Source organism: Lepidochelys kempii, chromosome 1 (genome assembly GCF_965140285.1).
Source record: "Lepidochelys kempii isolate rLepKem1 chromosome 1, rLepKem1.hap1, whole genome shotgun sequence".
Taxonomy (NCBI): domain Eukaryota; kingdom Metazoa; phylum Chordata; order Testudines; family Cheloniidae; genus Lepidochelys; species Lepidochelys kempii.
In genome coordinates, this window is record NC_136380.1 from 251,997,325 (window position 1) to 252,021,250 (window position 23,926).

The 23,926-nt window shown below is 42.1% G+C and overlaps 1 protein-coding gene across 1 annotated transcript in view; it reads right to left on the reverse strand.

Annotated features, from left to right (window-relative positions):
• Positions 1-9,541: 9,541 nt before the first annotated feature.
• Positions 9,542-23,926, reverse strand: part of LOC140903027 (tyrosine 3-monooxygenase) — a 45,040-nt gene continuing 30,655 nt past the window's right edge. Inside the window, exons 10-12 of the mRNA XM_073323657.2 lie at positions 23,096-23,191; positions 14,084-14,217; positions 9,542-10,447 (exon numbers count right to left, since the gene is read on the reverse strand). Coding sequence (XP_073179758.1) covers positions 10,285-10,447; positions 14,084-14,217; positions 23,096-23,191 — 393 coding nt within the window. The 3' untranslated portion in view covers positions 9,542-10,284. The remainder of the gene's footprint in view (positions 10,448-14,083; positions 14,218-23,095; positions 23,192-23,926) is intronic.

Consider the following 23,926-nt stretch of genomic DNA (forward strand, 5'->3'; position numbering starts at 1 on the left):
AAAATGGTAAAACTTCCCATAGACCAACAATGAGCACTTCTGAGAGCATGTTACTGTCAAGGAAATTAGGGATTATGCACTCTGGTGGCCAGATCCTCAGCTGATTTATCAGCTGATAAAAATCAGCATAGCTTCATCAAAGCCAGCTGCGGGTCTAGCCCTCTGGGGTGGAAATTCCTGCAAGTTATTCTTATCTTTATCCCAAAGGACAATGAGGATGCCTCTTTATCACAGCTTCTTGCTGGGTGTCTCCTCCTCTGATTGTAGCCCTCTCTCTTCACCATTTTTCATTCCTTTTCCCTTCTTTCCTTTCCTCCCTCTTCCTTTCCTTTATGATCCCTTTCTTGTCATCCCCACACTCAGCTAGCATATAATTTTTTTCCCTTTTATGGTGGCGTAGATGTGCATGCTGCACAAAAAACAAATAACTCTGCAATATCTTATTGTGTTTTGACATTTTTTTATTAGCATGTAATTATAGAATGAATTCCTTTGGTATTGGCCTGCTCCAACATTTTGTATTTTATTGCTTTGCTTACTGTCATAATTAACAATGATTTTTTTTAAGTGACAAACTTCACTTTTTTCCTGCCAATTTCTCCTCCTTGTTTTCATTAATTTTTCTCTGCTGCAGGTCAGGTTAGGTAGTTTTGCCATCCCCTGGAGCTTCAGTTATCTCCTAATGTCTGAACAGGCTTTCTCAGAGGCAGCTTTTCTTATGTGTGATCTATGTTTTCATGTGGGGTGGGTTTTTATTCTGTCTGTCTTCTCTGTCTCTGTGTCGTGTCTTTTGGTTTGTCTTTGGCCTTGTGTCTTTCTGCTTTTTTGGCTCAACTCTGTAGTAGCGGAGGCAAAGCTATTGTTAGTTCTGGCTGAGAGTATATTACAAGATGGAGTGATGCTTGTTTCTTCCATAGTTAAGACCGATGCAAAGCCTTCCATTATAAGCCTGACTTTGAATTCCTCACTAATTTTGTCAGGATGAAATCAATCCACCTGAAATTTCACAGGCATGTTCCTACAGCTGGCTAGAATTGTCTTGGAAAGTTTGAGAAAAATAAGGCAAGGCATTTTGGAGATATTTAAAAATGGGAGTGATCTCACTTTTTTTACTTTTTCCTAATGTGTGTGTTTTGTTAAAGGAGTGTCATAACTAAAAACTGCCTTGACCTGGAAACTCCAAATTTGGTTATTTTGTTGTGTCTGGCAAGGACTGGTGCCATGGACTAGTCTTGGAAGGTTTCATGGTTATCATTTAAATATTAGTAACATCAATGTCTATGTACATTTGGAACACAGAGATATTCTATATATAGCATGCTGGCTTTGTACTTTGTTTGGAAATTGCTATCAGCCAGTTATGTGCTCCTTAAGCAATGTATCAACAGCATGCACTTTTTACGAATAATGTAGCCAAAGGCTACCAGGTGCCTAAATAGCTGTTGTCATGTGTCATATGACTGGGAAGCACTCTACTTGTTCATCTTGTGTTCGCCACAGGAATTCTTGCAGAGCCTGTCAACTTTGCTATTGTTCCTCTGGACTTTACAAGCTGCAGAGGGCCTCTCTTCCCCTTTAGTGCCTCCCTGAAGTCTCAGAAATTTCCTCTACTAGGCTCCCCCTCAGTAGCCTTTCAGTGACCTGGGGGACATTAGGGATCCTTGAATGGACTATGGCAGAGTTGGCTTCAAGTTGATCCTAGTTTTTTAAAATTTAATAAATACTGAAACATCAAACTTTGCTAACCTGGAGGTGAGGCCAAGAAAATAAAGTATGGAAATTCTGGTAAGCTGCCCATATGATGTCGTAGTTATGCCTGAATCTCAATACACAGAATGCCATTACTATGAAAACTCAATAAACCCTTTAAATGTCCAGATCCAGACTCCCTGGAGGCTCAATGATGGCTCCTGGGTTCTCCGACCTTATGAAAAACTGAAGTAAACTGAGAACATACATTGTAAAGATCTCCAGGTGGCCTTTTCAAGAGTGCTCATCATTGGCCTAACTCTGCTCCCATTAAAGTCTTTGGTAAAGCTCCAGTGAGTTCAAAGGGAACAGAGTCAGTCCAACTCTGAGCCCTTTTGAAAATTCCACTTTACACTAATAATTCATGTATTTATAATGTTCTCAGGCTGCTGTACCACATGATAAATACACAGTCAAAACATAAAAAAAAAGGAGTACTAGTGGCACCTTAGAGACTAACCAATTTATTTGAGCATAAGCTATCGTGAGCTACAGCTCACTTCATTGGATGCATCCGATGAAGTGAGCTGTAGCTCATGAAAGCTTATGCTCAGATAAATTGGTTAGTCTCTAAGGTGCCACAAGTACTCCTTTTCTTTTTGCGAATACAGACTAACACGGCTGCTACTCTGAAACCAGTCAAAACATAGTGAAAGCTTAATTGAAAAACCACCCACAATAATACAGTAAAACAAACAATACACAACACAAAAAGGAGCAGATAAATATGAGACCAAATATGTCGCCTGGTTGCTGGAAGCCTGCGGGGGGCCTCACATGCTGCAACTCTGCTTCTTCCCCTGCCACCAGCCCTGCCTCTCTCCTGCGGGGGGCTGGCATCTTCACTCAACCCCTCTGCACCCCACCCCACTTTTTTTTTTTTCAAAAAATTGGCATTTGTCCTGTTTGCTCTTGCCAATTGAGCAAGTCAGCAAGAGCAAACAGGACAAATGCCTCCTTTCGGAAAAAAAGTCGGGATGGCCAGGACAGGGCTTAAAAAAGGGACTGTCCCGGCCAAAACGGGACGTAGGGTTGCCCCAGTCTAGGAGAATGCAAAGCAGGTATTGGACTGAAGAATGGAGAATCTGGCAGTAATGTCCACAGTGAGGGTGCTGGCAGGCTAGAGCTCTACAGGTGCAAAGGTTCCACAATTAATGTCCAGGCAGAAATGAGCGTGAATGTGACAAGCCTAAACAAGAGTATGTGCTGTGAGCACATTAGCTACTGTCAGTGCTGAGCCTAGTTTGGGAAGGTGAAAATCTTTGCAGAGTTAGATTTCCCCTAGCCTTAAGTGTTCAGGTTTTCACATTTGGAAATTGTGCCTATGGTGACTGTTTTCACTAAGATGCCTGGTACAGGAAATCTGTTTTGTGACATGTGTTGGTGCATGGTGAGAGAATCCACATACTGTCATTTTGGTTGTTAGTGTATTTTTATAGCATTTTTTAATTTTGTGTTGGTTTTAAAGAATACTCTCACCCTGGCATAGGGCAGCCTACTATACTGGGGCAGAGGACCCTTTTGCACTGCTCACTTCTGATGCTGATACTCTCCTGTAAAGATTGATCACTCTCTGTAATAGGCAGGAGGAGTTTGTTTGAAACACTGCATTGTGTTAGCAGATGTTGATCCTGCTGGGGAAGGGTTAAATGGATTGTATTGATTCACTGAAGCAAGCAGGTGATTCATTACCCGCACCTGAATATAAAGGGTGAAGGTGAAGAAAAGAAATGGTTTGAGGATGGGATCCAAGTAGTCCTGGCCGTCCTAAAAAGGCAGCTTATGCTGATTTTATAGGCCTAATCCAAAATCCACTAAAGTCAGTGGAAGTACTTCTGAACACCTTGCAGAGGTCATGAGTATCTCCAGGAACGGGGTAATTAAAAATCTGGAGGCCTACATTTCCAAAAGTGACTAGCAATTTTGATTCCTCAGTTCTTAGGTGCCCAACTTGAGACAATTTAAGGGAATCAAGCACAAGTTATGGGGCTCAGTACAGGGGTAACTGGGTGAAATTTAAGGGCCTATGATATACAGGAGATCAGACTAGATGATCTAATGATCGCTTTTGGCCTTAAACTCTATGAATCAATAAAACTGAGGAAAATCAAAATGAAAGGGGCCTGACTTTGAGTGTGGGTGCTCTGTAGTTTTTGAAACCCAGATCTCTTTAAAACTGATTTATTAGATGAAATGTAGAAAAGACTGGGGGGTCATGGTAGATAATTAGCTGAACATGAGTTCCCAGTGTGATGTGGCCAAAAGTGTGAGGTGCTGATGTGATGCTTGGATGGATAAACAGGGGAATCTTGAGTAGAAGTAGAGAAGGTGTTTTACCTCTGTATTTGGCACTGATGTGACCACTGCCAGAAGCAAGAAAGATGTTAATAAATTGGAGAGGGTTCAGAGAGGAGCTATGAGAACGATTAAAAGATTAGAAAACATGCCTTATAATGATACACTTGAGAAGCTCAATCTATTTAGCTTAACAAAGAGAAGGTTAAAGTGTGACTTGATTACAGGCTGTCATTACATACGTGGGGAACAAATATTTCATAATGGGCTCTTCAGCATAGCAAAGAAAAGTATAGCATGATCCAATGTCTGGAAGTTAAAGCTAGACAAAGTCAGACTACAAATAAGGTGTAATTTTTTAACATTGTGAGTAATTAACCATTAGAACAATTTACCTTGGACTCTACATATCTATAAATTTGGCACCCCAAAATTAAGGCACCTAGAATCAATAGTCACTTTAGAAATTTTAGGCTTATGGATTTTTCCCCCTTTTCCATTATAATGTTTTAAAGATGAAATTCTGATCTTATTACAGTTTATAACAAAACTCCTATTGATTTCCATATGATCAAGATTTGGCCCTACAAGAAAGATGATATATGATATGTCCGGTTTCCTCAACTGATCTACAGAAAGATTTATGTTTACTCCAAATGTGCAATAAAAAATGGGCTCACACTATTTGATCACACCCAGATTTTTGCTCTTAACTTCATTAATGATGATTTGCTAAACAACAGTTTATTGTAATCACGTTCCACCCTCATTATGCTGTGTGGTTTGGAAACAGAAATATAATTAAGACCTCCTTTTAAATGATTTTCTTTTATGTCATTGCTTCTACAAATAAAAGCCTTTTAAGGGGTTCCAAGCTATATGTTTTTATCTCCAAACTCAGTACACTAGCCATGGATGAAGAATTATGGTCACACAGAAATAGCACCTACAGAATATAGAGATGCCATTGGGAAGCTAAGAAATTACATGGTTTTATTCAGTATTTATAATCTGCAGCATGCTCACCCTCATTATGGGGCCGTATCCTGCAAACCCTTATTCATGTACATAACCATTACACATGCAGGTAGTTCCAGTAACGCCAAGAAGTTCAAGATAAGGGTTTCTGGTTTTAATAACTGTGAAAGAAAGTAAATCTCCAGCTGCTATGGGAGAGGAAATGTTAATGCTCTAGTTAACTGGGACAGCACCAGAATCTCTCAGACGCTGTAGTGGTCTGTGAAAAAACTTGATTAGTTTTCACGTATTCAAACATAGTGATATCAACAGTATATAAATCCCAGTGTAGAAGACTATCAGTTGGGTAAGAGGAACAAGCTAGGTGATTTCAGTGAACAGTAAACTCTTATTTCGGGTGGATTAGAAGATTGACTTTTCCAAATCAATTGGCTCTAACCTTGTGAACCAAGAAAGTTAAGTGAACTATGGGAAACCATGGGTCATCATGAGATGTTCAGTATGCTCACTATATTACATAGCAGATTAATGGTGTTAAGTACTAATGTCCATACTTAATTATCTGAGAACTTATGATGCCATGATCTCCATACTATCTGGATGCATTGCACATTTTAAAAGAACACTTTAATCTGTACTACCACGGAAGACTGCAGAAATAGCCATGATCCCTGGTAAGCAATCCAACCGACCTTAGGGAAACCAAGCGAGCCTTAGTCAAGCGACTGCTTAGCTAAAGGAATGGATCTTGCATACTGTCTTGAAAGTCGGTGAATTTAGGCTCTGGTGGAGGACAGCAGGAACAAGTTCCACAACTCAGGACCCTCTACCAACATCTTCCTCCCTCCAGTCTTCTGGAGTTTGATTCTAAGCATGATCAGCTACTGCCCCTCAGCTGATTTCAACCGTCACGAGCAACAGTTAGTAATATTTGCCCCCTTACTTCTCAAACCAAATCAAAATAGCAAACCCAAGCTGATTCATTTTTAGTCCATGTTGTTCATGCTTCTCACGTAGCCTTCTTCTTAGGCTTGGAGTGGGATTTAGTATGCCTGTTTGTTTAGAAATATTTACTTGCTTTGGGATATTCTTGTTTGAACTTCACTTTTTCCCCTTACGTTATTTGATTATTAAAGTCTGACACTATCCCACAAAGCTTCTGGGGGGGTGCTGGACTGGAATTAAGAAACGTACTGTCTTTACATTAAATATTAATGTTATGCTACCACCTTGTGGGCAAAATATAAATAACACTGAACTACTGTACACAGGTATACTGCAGTAAGGGTGGAAGTCACACCACCCAGGGAAAAAATGGCTGCATATGAGTGACCTAACTGGAAGTATATCAGAGACTGAATCCTCTCCTCTAACTAAGACAATACAGACTACCAGTGTGGCCAAACTCTGGTGTAGCCTATGGACTGTAAAAGCTGTTCCAGGCCACCCCCAAAGTCAGTGATCCTCAAACTTTTGTACTGGTGACGCCTTTCACATAGCAAGCCTTTGAGTGCGACCCCCTTATAAATTAAAAACACTTTTTATATATTTAACAACATTATAAATTCTGGTGGCAAAGCGGGGTTTAGGGTGGAGGCTGACACTTAAAAACAACATAGTTTACAAAATATGGTTGAGAAAGTTTTTAATACTCTTGTTGTGCAAAAGAGAAAGTTGCTTAACTGTGTCATCTCAAGACATTCTTGAAACACAACACTGTTTAATTGCCACCTTAACCGATACTTACTCTCTATGAGTTCGTTCGCTGTCTATTTCAGTGTATTTAAAGTGGGTCTATCCATAGCGCTTGATGAACGTCAATTAAATCCATGCAACTGAGTTATTATCTATTAATAAATAAAGGAACATGTCACTAAATGTTGTGATTTGACGTTACTGTAAATGACTTCTTTATGGAATTCTGATCCTGATTATGCACCACTGCAGTCAATGGGAATTTTTCTATTGACGCAGCACCACGTGGGCTATAAATCAGTGTAACGTTACTAAAGTCAAAGGTCCCCACTGCTTTATGTCAGCTGAAGTGCTGGCCTCATGACTTCAGTGGTAGCAGGCTCAGGTCCTTTAATTTCCAGTGGTATCCCAAACTGATTTAAACCAGCTAGTTCAGCTTCAGTTTTAGCTTCTAAACTGGAAGAGCTTTTTCCTCACTTTACCTTGCCTGGTCTTTGCAGTCCTTTGTGGTATGTTACATGTGATGCGTGCTTCTACAATAACATCCCAATGAACAGTGCTGTAGAAGTGGGCTGCAGCAATGGAAGGGAGGGAGGGGCTTGTTTTGCTACTTAAAGGAGCACTTCCGACCAGTTAGTTAAATGTATATTGTGAAAGTGTTTCCTCCTCTTTTATCCAAGAGTAATATAAATTTGATATCAATATTGATCAGAAAACACCCACAGACACCAGCTGGGGACTGCTAATGCACATTGTGCTCCAGTCATCCCCTGCCCCACCCCCTTACCTGTGACACGCCCCTTGTGCTGCTAATGTGGTGAGGGAGGTGTATAGCTTGCCTCTATGCCTGCTGGGGACTCCCCCATGAATCCCCAGAAGGGGACTTAGGTGAAGTTTTCACTCCCTTTGTACATCCTTGGTAGTGCAAGGCTACTGGACTGAGGGCTGAGAATCTGGCCCTTTATCTTTGCTTCCTGTCTTAACTTGCTGTGTAGTGCTTCAGTTAGCTATTAAACAGTTAAAAAGATTCACTCTTGAGGGGAATCTTGGAGGTGGCTGCATTTCAGTGGTGGGTTAAGTGACCCCTTTGTATGTGTATAGACATCCGTTCATTACCGGTTTTAGGATCCTTTGGGAATTTATCATGTGAGTTTGCTTCTTTCCTCCTGGGTCAGTAGGGAGTGGGACTGTTGAGGATGTGATACTTTCTACTCATGGGGAAAGGGTCATAATTTTCTCCTGCACCTTGTTTGATTTTATTGGTCATGTCAGGATGGAGGTTCAGTCCATAACACATCTTCGCCCCAGTGTAAAGAATGAAGACGTCTCAGAGGGAAGTGGTTGAGAAATAGTGGTGTCCCACTGGACTGTGAGAGCTTTGCCTTGCAATGAAATACAGATCCTCAATGGAGGAAAGAGGAGGGTGAGGTGAGAAATGGGGAGAAACATGGCCCAGTTTCATGAAGACTTGAGGATACTTAGGACTCGTCTCCCTGCCTTGTCAAGTCCACAAAATCCTAAGAAGTGACCATGCTGGGAACTCCTTGTAAGTCCACAATGCAGCAATCAGGCACCTGGAGACTTCAGAGGGGTCAAAATGGGTAAGGGATGGAGTTGGCTAAGAGAAAAAAAAATAACGCGTTCCCAAGAATTCTCCCACATATCACAGAAAAACACAATACAGATTTAATAAAATACACTGTTTTGTTTTACATGCAACCAATCTAGGAAAAATAAGTTTATCACGATAAGCAAAATATCCACCACAGGGAGTTCATCAGTAGTTCAGTTTCAAGTCACAAGACATGTTTTACTTGGCTTTCAAGTCACTCTATGAGAGATTAACATGAAACAACTCAAATGTGAACTATATATAGTTTTTTTCTGTTTGATTTTGTCTGCTGCTAGCCTCTATCACCCCCATCTGGCACCATATGCTAGTCTTTTCATGGTTATTTTATGATGATGAAACAACAGCTATTGTAAGAGCAACGCAATTGGTCCACGTCATTTTGGGTCAAACCCTGCAGTTCTTGCTCTGTCCTTACACCAAATAAGGGTTAAAGAATTTAGTCCTTAAGGAAGTGTGATGACTGCTGCTTTTGGAACAGCTTTTGCTGGATCATATGAGACCCTGACCTAGAGCTTGAGTAAGGACTGCAGGTTTTGCCTCTTATGGAAAGAGCAATTTACCCCTGAAATCATGAGTCACATTAATCACTGTTGTAACTCCATAGAAGTTGATGAAGTTACACCAGGGATGAATCTGGCCAATTGCCATTAAGTTTGCAGTTTGTCAAAATAGTGTGTTGTTAAAAACACCAAAATCAGCTCAGGACTAGATTCTGCCACTGTTATTCCACTGCAATGAATGGCCTTATTCGAGAAGTAAGGCACTAATAAGCATGTGTAAGGGCAGGAGAAGCTGGCCCTAAGTTATTTCTTTTTCTCTCACTGCTCCAGGAACTGGAAAAGACAAGGGTGTGTGGGCGGCCCTGGAGTCCCTCCAAGGCAAGTGTGAGGCCTTGGACAAAACAAAGCCATTTCTTCCAAATATAGGTCTACTCTGAGCTCCAGCCAAACTCAAGACTAAAATCCAAATTCAGTCTCTCAGAGGGAATTCACGAACGAGACCCTATGGCCTGCAGAGTCCATCTATAGAAAATATTTTGATAGCTCTTCCTCTCTGGCATTATTCTCCACCTATTTTTTCTTGAGCACATGGTTCAGCCTACAAAGCAAAATAAGCAGCTTGATGAACATAATATTTGGTTTTTAAAAAAAACTTGATTTATTCCAAAATGATTTATTATTAGTCATCAAACATTTTTGCCTTTGCCCCAATTGGCAAGAAGCAGACAGATATATTACTACAAGATGCAATGAAAAAAATGGCTCTAAAGAAAAATTGTGTGTGTGAGAGAGAAATACAGGAAAGTAAATCCATATCAAACTTTGGGCCCCAGTGACTGGCACTAAATTATCTACCAGTATATGAAGGCTGTTAAATGAAGTGGCAGTCTCAAATAAATACCATGTGCAAGTTCAAGGCCTGATCCTACAAACATTTTCTACCGGGCATATTGAGGGGACTATGCATGGTAACTCGTATTAGACGTCTTAGTAACTGTTTGCAGAACTGAGCTCCAAAAATTTATAGATGATGTTTTCAAGCAGTTATCAGCCCAGATAGTTTCGGGTCATTTAATGGACAAACAAAAGTCGCGTGTCTGAAAGGTGGTGTCATTCAATGAGATAGTCCTAGAAAAGTGGCATGGGTTTCTATATATCAGTATAATGCAATAAAGGGTACAACAGTAGATAAATATACTCCACTCAATGCTAGCTTACATTGCCTATCAAAAGTAGAAGATTTTGTTGTTTGTCACTGAAACATACTATAACAAGTCATGAATGTGGCTAAGATTGTGTAGCTTGACCCACTGAGGTGATTAGACTGACTCAGCTACTCATGAGTTAGGCTTTTCAGACACACAGTTTCACCACTAGAAATCAGTAAGTTCTAGAGTTATTTGTACACATTTCAGCACCAGCTAAGACAGGTTTTTAAGAGGGGTTTTGTTCAAGGGCAAAGCAGAGGTTTTTCAGCTCCTCTTTCATTTGACTGAGCGTGTTCTTGACTTTCTGAGGTGTATTCAGAACCTCTATGCTGCAGGTGAATGGATCATAGTGAAGATAAAAAGGCTTCTTGATCTTCAGAGCATATTTTCTATTGAGGGGGTGGGGGTGGGGGAAAATATAAGAGATAGGTAAATGACATTTGAATCTGCAGACAAAATTCTAAATATAAAACCTATAAGGCCTTATTTACCACTATGTTACTCCTGTTTTACACCATCAATGAGCTGGAGCAAGGCAGAAGTGTAGCACACCCTTTCAATTTTCATTTATTTCTATTTAGAATAAGAGGTAACCATTTTGACACAGAAGTAAAACACTCACAGAGACACATGTTATGGGCCCTCTTCCCTTATCTTTGAATGAAGGGACTATCAGTAGCAGTCATTTATGTCAATGTTTCCATTTGGAATTTATATAATTGTACGGGGAGCTGGAAGCAATCCCTACATTTAGGTTACCTAACACTTTCCACCATGAAGGATTCTTGTGAAGCTTTTCTTTTTATTGAGAAGCTGCAAAACCTCCATTGCAGTCGGCTTTTGAAATTTGGCATGGATAAAGCCCTGAAGCCGGAAAATTGCCTTTTCATTGTTCCATGACATTCTCTTCAGATTTAACTGAGATTTACACTTTTGAAAAATCACCATTTTTCTTCAGTCGGGTGAGCTGTCAGCAACATTTTGGCAGAGTACGAAAATAACTGAACACTGTAACCTAAGGCGAGGCCTACATTGCTGCTACTCCGCAATAGCAGACTGTACACTGGGAGCCCTGGGAAAAGGCAGCCTCTCCAGGAGGTGGGGGAAAAGAGATTTGGATTGGGCTCACCTTTATAAATTCCCCACCCTGACCCAGCACATGGCCCCAGCAGCCTCTTCCCCACCACTACAACCAATAGCTGCCTTCTCCTACTGCCACTTATGTGCTGATGGTTCAGTGTTCAAACACTGCTGGGAGCAGGGGAGGGCATTGTTACACAATAGGATTTTTTTATTACCTTTTTTAAAATATCTAGGAAATTATCTCCCCCGCACACACTCTGATGAAGTGAGCTGTAGCTCACGAAAGCTTATGCTCAAATAAATTTGTTAGTCTCTAAGGTGCCACAAGTCCTCCTTTTCTTCTTGTTTTAAAAGAGCTACCAGCACTCCCAGCTATCTTCGAGATACCACTGACTTCCTGAGGAAACTACAATCCATTGGTGATCTTCTTGAAAACACCATCCTGGCCACTATGGATGTAGAAGCCCTCTACACCAACATTCCACACAAAGATGGACTACAAGCCGTCAAGAACACTATCCCCGATAATATCACGACTAACCTGGTGGCTGAACTTTGTGACTGTGTCCTCACGCATAACTATTTCACATTTGGGGACAATGTATACCTTCAAATCAGCAGCACTGCTATGGGTACCCGCATGGCCCCACAGTATGCCAACATTTTTATGGCTGACTTAGAACAACACTTCCTCAGCTCTCCTCCCCTAATGCCCCTACTCTACTTGTGGTATATTGATGACATCTTCATCATCTGGACCCATGGAAAAGAAGCCCTTGAGGAATTCCACCATGCTTTCAACAATTTCCATCCCACCATCAACCTCAGCCTGGACCAGTCCACACAAGAGATCCACTTCCTGGACACGACAGTGCTAATAAGCTAATAAGCACATAAACACCACCCTATACCGGAAACCTACTGACTGCTATTCCTACCTACATGCCTCCAGCTTTCACCCTGACCACACCACACCATCCATTGTCTACAGCCAAGCTCTGCGATATAACTGCAGTTGCTCCAACCCCTCAGACAGAGACAAACACCTACAAGATCTCTATCAAGCATTCTTACAACTACAGTACCCACCTGCTGAAGTGACGAAACAAATTGACAGAGCCAGAAGAGTACCCAAAAGTCACCTACTACAGGACAGGCCCAACAAAGATAATAACAGAAGGCCACTAGCCATCACCTTCAGCCCCCAACTAAAACCTCTCCAACGCATCATCAAGGATCTACAACCTATCCTGAAGGACGACCCATCACTCTCACAGATCTTGGGAGACAGACCAGTCCTTGCCTACAGACAGCCCCCCAACCTGAAGCAAATACTTACCAGCAACCACACACCACACAACAGAGCCACTAACCCAGGAACCTATCCTTGCAACAAAGCCCGTTGCCAACTGTCTCCACATATCTATTCAGGGGACACCATCATAGGGCCTAATCACATCAGCCACACTATCAGAGGCTCGTTCACCTGCACATCCACCAATGTGATATATGCCATCATGTGCCAGCAATGCCCCTCTGCCATATACATTGGTGAAACTGGACAGTCTCTACGTAAAAGAATAAATGGACACAAATCAGATGTCAAGAATTATAACATTCAAAAACCAGTCGGAGAACACTTCAATCTCTCTGATCACTCGATTACAGACCTAAAGGTCGTAATATTACAACAAAAAGACTTCAAAAACAGACTCCAATGAGAGACTGCTGAATTGGAATTAATTTGCAAACTGGATATAATTAACTTAGGCTTGAATAGAGACTGGGATTGGATGTGTCATTACACAAAATAAAACTATTTCCCCATGTTTATTCCCCCCCCCCCGCTCCTCAGATGTTCCTGTTAACTGCTGGCAATGTTTCAGAGTAGCAGCCGTGTTAGTCTGTATTCGCAAAAAGAAAAGGAGTACTTGTGGCACCTTAGAGACTAACCAATTTATTTTAGCATAAGCTTTCGTGAGCTACAGCTCACTCACGAAAGCTTATGCTCAAATAAATTGGTTAGTCTCTAAGGTGCCACAAGTACTCCTTTTCTTTTTGCTGGCAATGGCCCACCTTGATTATCACTACAAAAGGTTTTCTTCCTCCCCCAGCCCCCGCTCTCCTGCTGGTAATAGCTCACCTTAAGTGATCACTCTCTTGTTACAGTGTGTATGGTAACACCCATTGTTTCATGTTCTCTGTGTATATAAATCTCCCCACTGTACTTTCCACTGAATGCATCCGATGAAGTGAGCTGTAGCGCACGAAAGCTCATGCTCAAATAAATTGGTTAGTCTCTAAGGTGCCACAAGTACTCCTTTTCTTTTTGCGAATACAGACTAACACGGCTGCTACTCTGAAGCCTGTTACCTAGGTTGCACTCTGATGTTATGCCAGAACCTATGTTGACTGTGAATTTTAATTCTGTTCCCTTGTGCTTACATATTTGGGATAGAAGGATGGCCTTATGGTAAAGCCCCTTGACGGGGCTACAAGAGATCTAACTTTAATTCCTGATTGCCACAAACTTTCTGTGTGACTTTGGGAAAGTCATTTAATCTCTCTACCTTTCAGAAACAGAACCTACCTCAGAGAGATGTTGCGAGGACAAACGTGAGTAAGGCATCTTTTGGATGTTGGGTTTGGGGGCTGGATAGGTATGTAGATGGCATCTTATTTGCAACTATTGCTTTTCAAAAGCAGTATTTACTTTTATTTATTAAACAAATGTGCAGATTGTGTGTGTTCTGAGTCAGCCATCATGTTTTATGGAATGAGGCTGGATCTATCTTGACACTGTGAAGGGAGCCCAGCTTCTAACCTTAGCTCAGCTGCCAGATTGGGCAGGGGTATAGTAGTGCCTCCTGTGACTTGGAGATTAGCATTTGGCCCAAGGTATTTGGCTCAATGAAAAGAATGGGCATTGGTGACATACTCACTGGAGTTTGGCCTTGGCATCTTCAAAATTTTCTGCTACAAAATAGACAGGTTGGAAGGTCTGATCCTGATATGGATGAACTGCAGTCAGTTCGGGATCAAACGGTTTGTGCTCAGGCTTATTTGATAACGCATACTTTAAAAACAAATAACAACACAAAAGGTTAGAATTTGTGCATAAAGACTTAACAAAATAAAGATCCATTGTACTGATTAAGATTCTAAGGTGCATTTGGGACAGGGCAAGATAAATTACGATTAGGAGTCTACATTTACAGTTTAAAGTTTATTTTCATAACTTTTCACTAACACAACACACATGGAAAAGAAGATGTTTCATCCATTGCAACAATCCAGGGTGGGCATATCATAGCCCTTTTCTAGAATCAAATTCAGGGTGTGATGCTAATTAAACATTTATTCTGAAAGGTTATAAAGCTCCTGGTTTCAGTAACACAGCTGTCCCTTCACCCCACAATCCTCTTTAGTTTTATTTTAAAAGTCCCATCAACTTATTTAATTAGCAATAAATTATGCAACAAGCTCATGGAGATGAAAGAAACAAAGCTCTATTAAACATATTGAGAGGCCATCTTTACATTCTGAGGCATGACTTGTTTGTCTTCAAGCCACGCGGAGGAACAATCCTCATGCCTGCATTCCTGAGCCTCTAGTCTCACACCAGTGTATGGTCTTCCTGACATCTTGTCCTCTTTCTCCAGTTCCACTTAGCCTGTTGCACAACCAACCTGTAGCAAAGAGGTGTGGCCATCCTTGGAGATTGACAGCAAGGGACAGCCAGATGCCCCCTAGTGGGCAGAACCAGGAAAGCCACACTCACCACACCAGAAGCAGAGGGGTGGGAGAGGAACAGGAAGTATAAAAGGTGGACCCTGTAGCTCAGTTGGGTTGCAGCCACAAAGGGAGATTAACATGTTCTCCCCACTGCTAATGCAGGAGACCGCAGAAGACTTCTTTTGCTTTGAGGACTCTCCCGAGCTACCCCCAGCTGATACTGAGAAGCTGCTGGGCTTGCCACTGGCAGTGTACCCTGGGGAGACGGAGGATGACCCCAGGGTTCAGGTAGTAGCCCAGGAGCAGTCGACTACTATCTGGCTATGTTGCTGGCTGACTCTAGGTCAGCATGTTGTGGCTGGATCATCCTGCCACTGTTAGGGCCCTGGGCTGGGACGTGGTGGAGTCAGGTGGGCCGTACTCCCACCATCTCACCCCTGGGGTGGCAGCCTTCCCATCATAGGCCAGGAGGCCTGTGTTGCTCTACCGTCCACTGAGCTAGGATGCTAGACTGTGTGGGGCTCACCCCCCTCCTGAGCCCTAGACTGTGTGGTGCCCCACCCTGCTTGAGGGCCTGGGCTCATAGACTATTCACAGCTCTGCCCTGCGTGAGGGTTTGAGATCTAGAGGCAGCTAAATTCTCCTTTGTATGACTGTCGTTCCAGGTGCGTGACAGCAAAGAGGTGTAGCCACCCTCTGAGATTGACAGTGAGGGACAGCCACACATGCCTACCCACTTACATAGCCATTTTATAAAGGTTCAGAAATGTTTGGAGGTGTGTTTTACACTGCTGATTTCAGCCAGTATTGCTATAGGAAGTACCCAAATCCCATGAGAAAGGCTCTGTGTGCTCTGTTTCTGACTATGACTAGAAGCATCTAGAAACTTTCATTTAAAAAAAAAGCAGCTGAGAGTCTCGTTAATTCATATGCTGTGGCTTGAAGAACACCACCAAATATCATGACACTAGTGATAAAATTTCAAGAGGTAGTGATACTGTGTGAGATTTCCAGCCCAATGTGCTGACTTGAGAAAGTCAAACAAGTTCATTAAGTAAATTTTTAGAATCTTATCTGAACCAAACCAGAACTCTGAATATTTTGAGGTTCACCCTAACTTGTTCAGTAATGTAGCTTGCTGTGGGGAATGGTACAGAACTTGCCTAATTGTGTGGCCAAAAGAAATAAAAATAAAATGCAGACATAGCTATGGAACTCAGGGGTAGTTATGCAGACTTAACCCCCATGTAGATGCAGCTAGGTAGACAGATGAATACCTCCATCGACTGAGGTACTGTTGCTTGGGGAGGTGAAGTTCCTACAGTGACGGAAAATACCCTTCCAGTGCGATAAGAAGCATCTGCGCTACAGCAGCATAGTTATGGCACCATAACTGTGTTACTGTAGCACTTGTAATGTAGACATGGCCTGAGATACGTGTGTTAGTAATGGGCAATCAAAAGGCTGCATATAGATATTGCTAGCTTTGTGAAACAATGAGGACAGGTTTTAGAAATTCAAAAACAGTGGGAACACACTGTGCCATCAGTGTTTACACAGAACTCCCCACTGATTTTAGTGGGAAGTTCTGCTTAACCCAGATGGGCTGATATAACTCATAGAAGGTAAGGACTCACTGTGCTACAAATGAAGCGTGTACAGTATTGAATTCTGCCGAACCAGTGTCTGGGCCTTTACAGTTTACTGTATGTAGGGACAGAGCCCAGCCTGGATGTTTATTTTTTATCTTTTTTCTGGTGAGATTGCAAGCTTTGTTGATAAAGGGAATAGTGTTGATGTAATAGACTTAGACTTCTGTAAAGCATTTGCCTTGGTACTGCACAATATTTTGATTAAAAATTAGAAAGATATAATATTAACAATGCACACAAAAAAGCTGGCTAGCTGATAGGTCTCAACTGTAGGTCTGTCGGTCTGTAATTGTAAGTGGGGAATCATCTTTGAATAGAAATGTTTATAGTGGGGTCCAGCAGGGACTGGTTCTTGGTCCTTCGCTATGTAACATTTTTATTAAGGATATGGAAGAAAACATAAAATCACTGATCAAGTTTGCAGATGACACAAAAATCGAGGAAGTGATAAATAAGAAAGAAGACATGTCCCTGCTACAGAGTGATCAAGATTGCTTGGTAAGCTGGACACAGGCAAACAATATGCATTTTAATATGGCTAAATGTAACTGTATATATCTAGGAACACAGAATGTAGGGCATACTTACACGATAGGAGATTCTATCCTGGAAAGCAGTGACTCTGAAAAAGATTTGGGAGTTGTGGTGCATAATCAGCAGAACATGAGCTCCCAGTGCGATTCTGTGGCCAAAAGGGGTAATGCAATTCTTGGATGCATAAATAAAGGAATATTGAGTTGGAGAAGAGGTTATTTTGCCTCTGTATTTGGCACTGGTCTAACCACTGCTGGAATACAGTGTCCAGTTCTGGTATCCACAATTCAGGAAGGATGTTGATAAAATGGAGAAGTTCAGAGAAGAGCCACAAGAATGATTAAAGGATTAGAAAATAGTGATGAGTCATGGAGCTCATTCTACTTAGCTTAATGAAGAGAAGGTTAAGGGGTGATTTGATTAGTCTGTGAGTACCTATATGGGGAACAAATATTTAATAATGGGCTCTTCAATTTAGAAGAGAAAGGTATAACATGATCCAATATCAGGAAGTTGAAGCTAGACAAATTCAGACTTAAAATAGGGCATAAACTTTTAAAAGTGAGAGTAATTAACCGTTGGAACAATTTACCGAGGGTCTTGGTGGATACTCAAATCAAAACTGGATGTTTTTCTAAAAGATATGCTCTTGGAATTATTAGTTCTATGGCCCGTGTTATACAGGAGGTGAGACTCACTATATGATCAAAATGGTCCATTTTGGCCTTGGAATCTATGAATTTTTGAACACAAGGACGAGGAGCACCTATATAATAAGATTCCATAAACGTCATTCTGAAGCCTAAAAAGTCTGAGTCTGTGTGAAGCAACAGAAGCAGCTACGAGCACGGCTGAGAGCTCTTTTTGTTCAGAATATCACCAGGTTGAGTCGTCACTGAGTTTCACAGTCTGTTACCATCCAATTTTTAAGTTTTAAGCCATTTTAACTTTATGAATTACACCCATGTTATACAGTTACAGTAAGGCATTTATCTATGCAATGAGATGAGCCCTAGGTCATTGTGATATCAGAGGTAACTCAACCAATCAGCACCAATACTCTACTGCTAATTTGCATGCAACATTTTCATTGGTTGTATGAGAGAGACTACACAGATGGTGGATTACTTGGTTCAGTTGCCACACCCATGCACCCAGCTACCAACCACATAAATCAACTCAAATCTCTCAGCACAACCTGCCACAAATCAACACAGACACCTACACAACCAACATACACAATAACCCTGAACACACATAGATCCTCATGGCAGTACATACCCTTCATTAGTCACCCAAGCAGATTATCACATCTCTCCCAGCACAACACAACCTAGCCCAAATCAACACAACCATGCAAATAACACCACAACCAGCACATACAATAACCCCAAACATCACTCAGAAGTCTAGATGATCTGTAGAGTCAATGTGAAGCAATGAGAACAGCTACAAACATGACAGAAAGCTCTTTTTGTTTAGAATATCACCACAATATTACACACATGACTTGATGAATTACAGCTGTCTCACAGCATGGGCTGTCAGCTACTAGTTTTACACAATGCTGAATGGCTGGCAGTTATGGTATAGTGAACTTACAGTACAGTACTGAAAGCTGATTTGTGATTATCCATACAGTTCGGGGAAGGCAAGTTTGGTTAGCAGATTCACCACAACTGCTACGCTTAGAGTCAGACATGGTTCTCTGGTCCCGTTCAACACCTACATGCAGCCACTAGGTCAGCTAGTCAGATAGCATGGACTCACATACAACAACATGCAGATGACACAGAACTCTAGCTATCCTTCACCACATAGGATCATACCACTACCATCAAGATGGCCCAGTGCTTGGATGAGATCAGCTCATGGAATAAGAACAATTGGCTGAAGCTGAACCTGAGCAAAGTTGAGGTGATGCTGGTGGGCAGAAGAAAACATTCGGAAGAGTGTACTGCTACAGTGAAGTCTCCATTAGATCCATTGATAACTGAATAATTCAATCCATAGTTTAGGAGGACTCTTGGATTCTTCACTGACACCAAGCTTTCATATAGCAGTATCCAGGAATAATGCTTTCTATCAGCTCTGATGGCTGAGAGACTCTGTCCCATCCTGGTGGACAGTGACCTGGACTCATTTATTCACACCTCATGTAAACTACAGCACTGTGATGTATCTGGACATGAAGCCTTCAGCACCTAGGAAGACCTAACTAGTTCAGTATGGCACAGCACCTCTCCTCCTGCAACATAGGCTACTGTGAGCACATCACATCTAGCTTCTGCTCTCCACACTAGTTTCCAATAGAATTTCAATTCAGGTACAAGGTCTCAGTCTGTACCTTTATGGCGCTCTGTAACCTGGGCCCAGGATACCTAAAAGGCCACCTAGTACTCTGAGATATAAATCAGGGTCAATAACTCCGCTTCTTTGACACAACGGAACTCTCTACAATAAGGCAGAGGTGAAATTAAGCCGGTACGCTCCGTTGTGGCGTACCAGCGAGAGCCGGTGCACCATCCTGGACCAGCTTCGCCAGGTGGCAATTTAAAGGGCCTGGGGCTCCCAGCAGCAGCTGGAGCCCCTGGCCCTTTAAATTGCTGCCAGAGCCCCGTTGCCCCCGGGTAGCAGAGGTGGCCAGGACCCTTGGGGCTCCAGTGGCGATTTAATGGGCCCGGGGCGCCGTTGCGGTAGCAGTGGCTGGGAGCTCCTGGCCCTTTAAATCACCGCTGGAGCCCCGCCACCGCTACCCCAAGGCTCCAGCAGTGGGGTTCTGGTGGTGATTTAAAGGGCGCAGGGCTCCGCTGCGGAAGTGGTGGCCGGAGCCCCAGGCCCCCTTTAAATGGTCCCCGAGCCCCGGGGCTCCCAGCCACCTCTTCAGCTGATAGCCCCGGCAGTGATTTAAAGGGCTCGGGGCTCCCAGCCGCCACTACCGCAGCCGGAGCCCAGGGCCCTTTAAATCTTGATTTAAAGGGCCCGGGGCTCTAAAGGCCCAGTGCCTTCCAGTTGAGGCCATGCCCCTTCCAGTTGAGGCCTTGCCCCCAGCTCAGGAGTCCGGCGTGCTGGTAAGTCCTTTAAGTTACTTTCACCCCTGCAATAAGGGTAAAAATTGCTGGAGCTAGAACTTTCGCCGGGGCTGGTCTGAGACTGTGGAATGAATCCCTCCATGCCAGGTATTAAGGGCCATCACAAACCTCACCACCTTTTACCCCAAGAGCAAAGTGCATCCCTTTGACCTTGCCTTCTGTAACATAAGTACACAGCAACGTGTATATTTTAAAAAATATCCCCCGGGGATAGAGAATGAGAGAACACATGGGGATGTTAGTCGAGTTACTTAATGAGGTATTGGAAGGCATTCAGACTGCTGTGATGAGCACAGTATGGGAACCTTGATAATATGGAATAGAGTGGTTGATTTTAAAATGAAGTAGCAGCAGTTAGCAGGGAAGAGTTAAAACGTCTCCGACTGATTCTACAGTTCTTAATGAGAAAATTAGGCAGCCCCAAGAGCAATACAAAGCACTTGCCTTCTACATTCAGTTAAATGGCAGATGTAACTTTAGCCTTTACAACCAAGGTCGTACACTCACTCAGTTTCTCTCACCACAGACCTAGCCTTAGGACTTGACTGGATTCCTCTATTGTGATTAATCACTTAAAGGAGATTTAAAGCTCTGTCAAAATCTCTAGAGGCCATGCTGAAAAACAACTAGTTAACCTTTACTGAGCTTCTGAACTTTAACCTAGGTGCCTCAAAACATATATATTTGGAGACATGAGCACCAGTATCCTTTATTACCCTGCTTAATGCTGAAATAAATTAGATTTAAAGCTATAAAGTATTCAGACAGATCTAGGGTGACCAGATGTTCCGATTTTATAGGGACAGTCCTGATATTTGAGGCTTTTTCTTATATAGAAGCCTATTACCTCCCACCCCCTGCCCTGATTTTGCTGTCTGGTCACCTAGATAGATAAGGGGATAAAACAAATGTTGATCCTTGCCTCATATTCAGTTTGGATAATGGATCTGACAGGTTTTAAAAGATAAATAAAATCCGCTATAACCTTATATTTGTTGACAGTGCATATGGTGAAGACAGAGGGATGTTTAAGAAAATATCAGTAGCCTGCAGACTTTATCCTAGAACAGGTATAAGTCTAAACCAACTGTATGGTAATTGAGCATAATTTGTGGAGATGGACGCTGATTTTTTGGTTCAACGTGAGAAAGTCCAGTATTATATATATATATATATAGGTGCTGTACCTCTATAATACAGGTTTTAAAAATGGTCATGCACAAGATCGCAATACCACATTGTAACAAAGACACACATACTTCTATACGGGAGTTAACGAGGGAAGCTTTCCCTGCATACCATAAAGGAAAGCTCTGCAAACTGTGCACCATTCAGTTTGGAAACTGAACCCTGCAGTTTGGTTTGCAGGAGTTAGGAGCACACCAATCCCAGAAGACTCACTGCCCTCTGTATGGGGAGATTTTGGCAAACCAGTAAAGTGCCTGAAACCACTATGGCTTGTTGCTAAAAGTAGCCAAGTCAGCAGACTGTAAAGTGGCCATGCAGCTTGACCAAGGCAGGAGGGGAGGGGGTTTTGGGTGCCACAGAAAGGGCAACTTGACTCCGTATCCTTCCTGATAAGATTTATGTTGAAGTTGCTGATACATGCATTTTCAAAGAGCAGGATGTTCCCCAGGAATGCCTACTGGGGCCTCAAGGCTCCAAACTCTGGAAAAACCCACACGTGGTTAATCAATAATCAGAAGGAACCTCTTGCTTGACCATTGAAACTGCTTATTTAACAAGTTTTCTTTAAGGGACATGTCATTCTATTACTAATGTATAAATAAGGGGGAAAAGTTTGAGGTAGTTGGACTCTTTTTGGCCTCTCCCTCTGGATACATCTTGCAGTCCCCACCGGCAGATGGAAGATTTGGCCACCGGAAGCCTGCCACTGTGTCACTCGAGAGCCACTCAGCTTTGGTAATTATCAAGGGTTGGGGGTGTTTTACTAACCTGTTGCGGATGTGTGTAAGTGCTTGAGACTAAAGTTTAGCTTTAATTGAAAGCACTCTTGTGTTGTCCTATTTGTGCCAGCCATCTATTGGTCGGACGGCCGTGTCTCCCCTGATTTATTTCCTGACACCACCTCGTACAGAGTAAAAGTTACCAAGAGCTTCGGGTTGAAAGAACCCCGGATAACACCCTCTAGTGAACAACAAGCAGCTACACTATCTTAATGTCAGACAACCGTGCTTCTGTCTGCCAGGTTTTGATCTGCCAAGGCATCTGTGGTCATCTCTACCAAATTCAGGGTCCATTATGGTCAATTTCATGGCCATAGGATTTGAAAATTGGTAAATTTCATGTTTTCAGATGTCTAAACCCAAAATTTCATGATGTTGTAACCATGGGGGTCCCAACCCAAAAGGGGATTGTGGGGGTGGGGGTTGCATCCCTGAACCAGTTTTGAACAGGACAGGGCAACTGTGCGGCTAATCTTTTTAAATAGTGTTTTTCTAATGACCTGTGATGCAGCTGCGGTCAACTTCAGACTGTTGCATATCCTTGACAAGTCCTCACTGACTTATTTTGACAGCAGGCTACCGGCTCTCTACCTGGTTACTGCTGATGCCATCAAAGAGCTGGGTACATTGTGCATATGCTGAGAGAGACCAAGCTTGTACTGGTGAAGGTACCATGAGGAGACAGTCTATTAGTTCACAAGTATGGTTAGTTTTCAAGGCTATGTTGATTATTTAGTTGGAAGACAGACAAAGCTATAACTTTTCTATTCATATTTGTAATGTCTGTTGTAGGAGAGAAGGGAATATCTGAATTTCTCTAGGGTAGAAGGAGTAAGGTTCTAAATGTGATGATCAAGTGTTTTTTAAAATGATCCTCAGAATATTTTTATGTCAGAAAACATTCATTAACTTTCCCCACAAACGTTAGAAAATGGATCATAGGAATCCCTCAATAATAAATACATTTTACTTACCACAAGCTCCCCGTATGATGAAAGGAGTCCTGCCCCATAAGCTTTGATGGATCCATTTTGTTTGCAGAGACCAAACTCAATAGTAAACCAATAGAGCTGATAACCAAGAACAACTAATCAGTTTGTGAGAACCATAAACTAAACTCATAATCACCTCCCTTTTTGTTTCCTTGACTTGTTCCCTCTCTTTCTTTTGTTTGTTTTCTCCCTATTGCTTTTCTTAATTTCTGTTATCTTTAAGCATTAAGTCTGTATATTTTAAGAAAATATCCTTACATATTTATATATTTAAATTTTAAAGTAAATTATCCAAATCTACTGCCATTCTGCCCCTCCAAAAAGGAAACTCAATTTTAAAAAATGCTAACCACGTGGAGGAAACAAAAGTTTTGCCTGCTCCATTATCATTTGATTTGAAAAATGCTACAAATTGTATTGTGCCCTGTGAACTGTCAGTTACATTTTAGTCAATGGAGACATAGAGATGTCTGTGGGGCCTCCACAGAGGTGCAGCAAGCACCCGTATGTTCCACTGTGTAGGATCCGTGCCTGAGATTGTAACACAAGTTATCTACTACTTGAGCAAAGTGAAATAGGAAAGGTCCCCTCCCCTCCATTCTATGTATGGCACTATTAGCAGAAATTTGAAATGATCCATCCCTTAGCTTCAACATCCACTTTAAAATGAAGGCAATTCCATCTTTTATCGCATTACAACAGACAACAAAGACAAGTATCTTTTGGCTGCCCTTGCAAATTGAAGTAGTTCCACATTAAGTGCTGGATTGTGACAGAGCCCTACAGACCTGCTCTGGAGAGTAGGGGAATTAG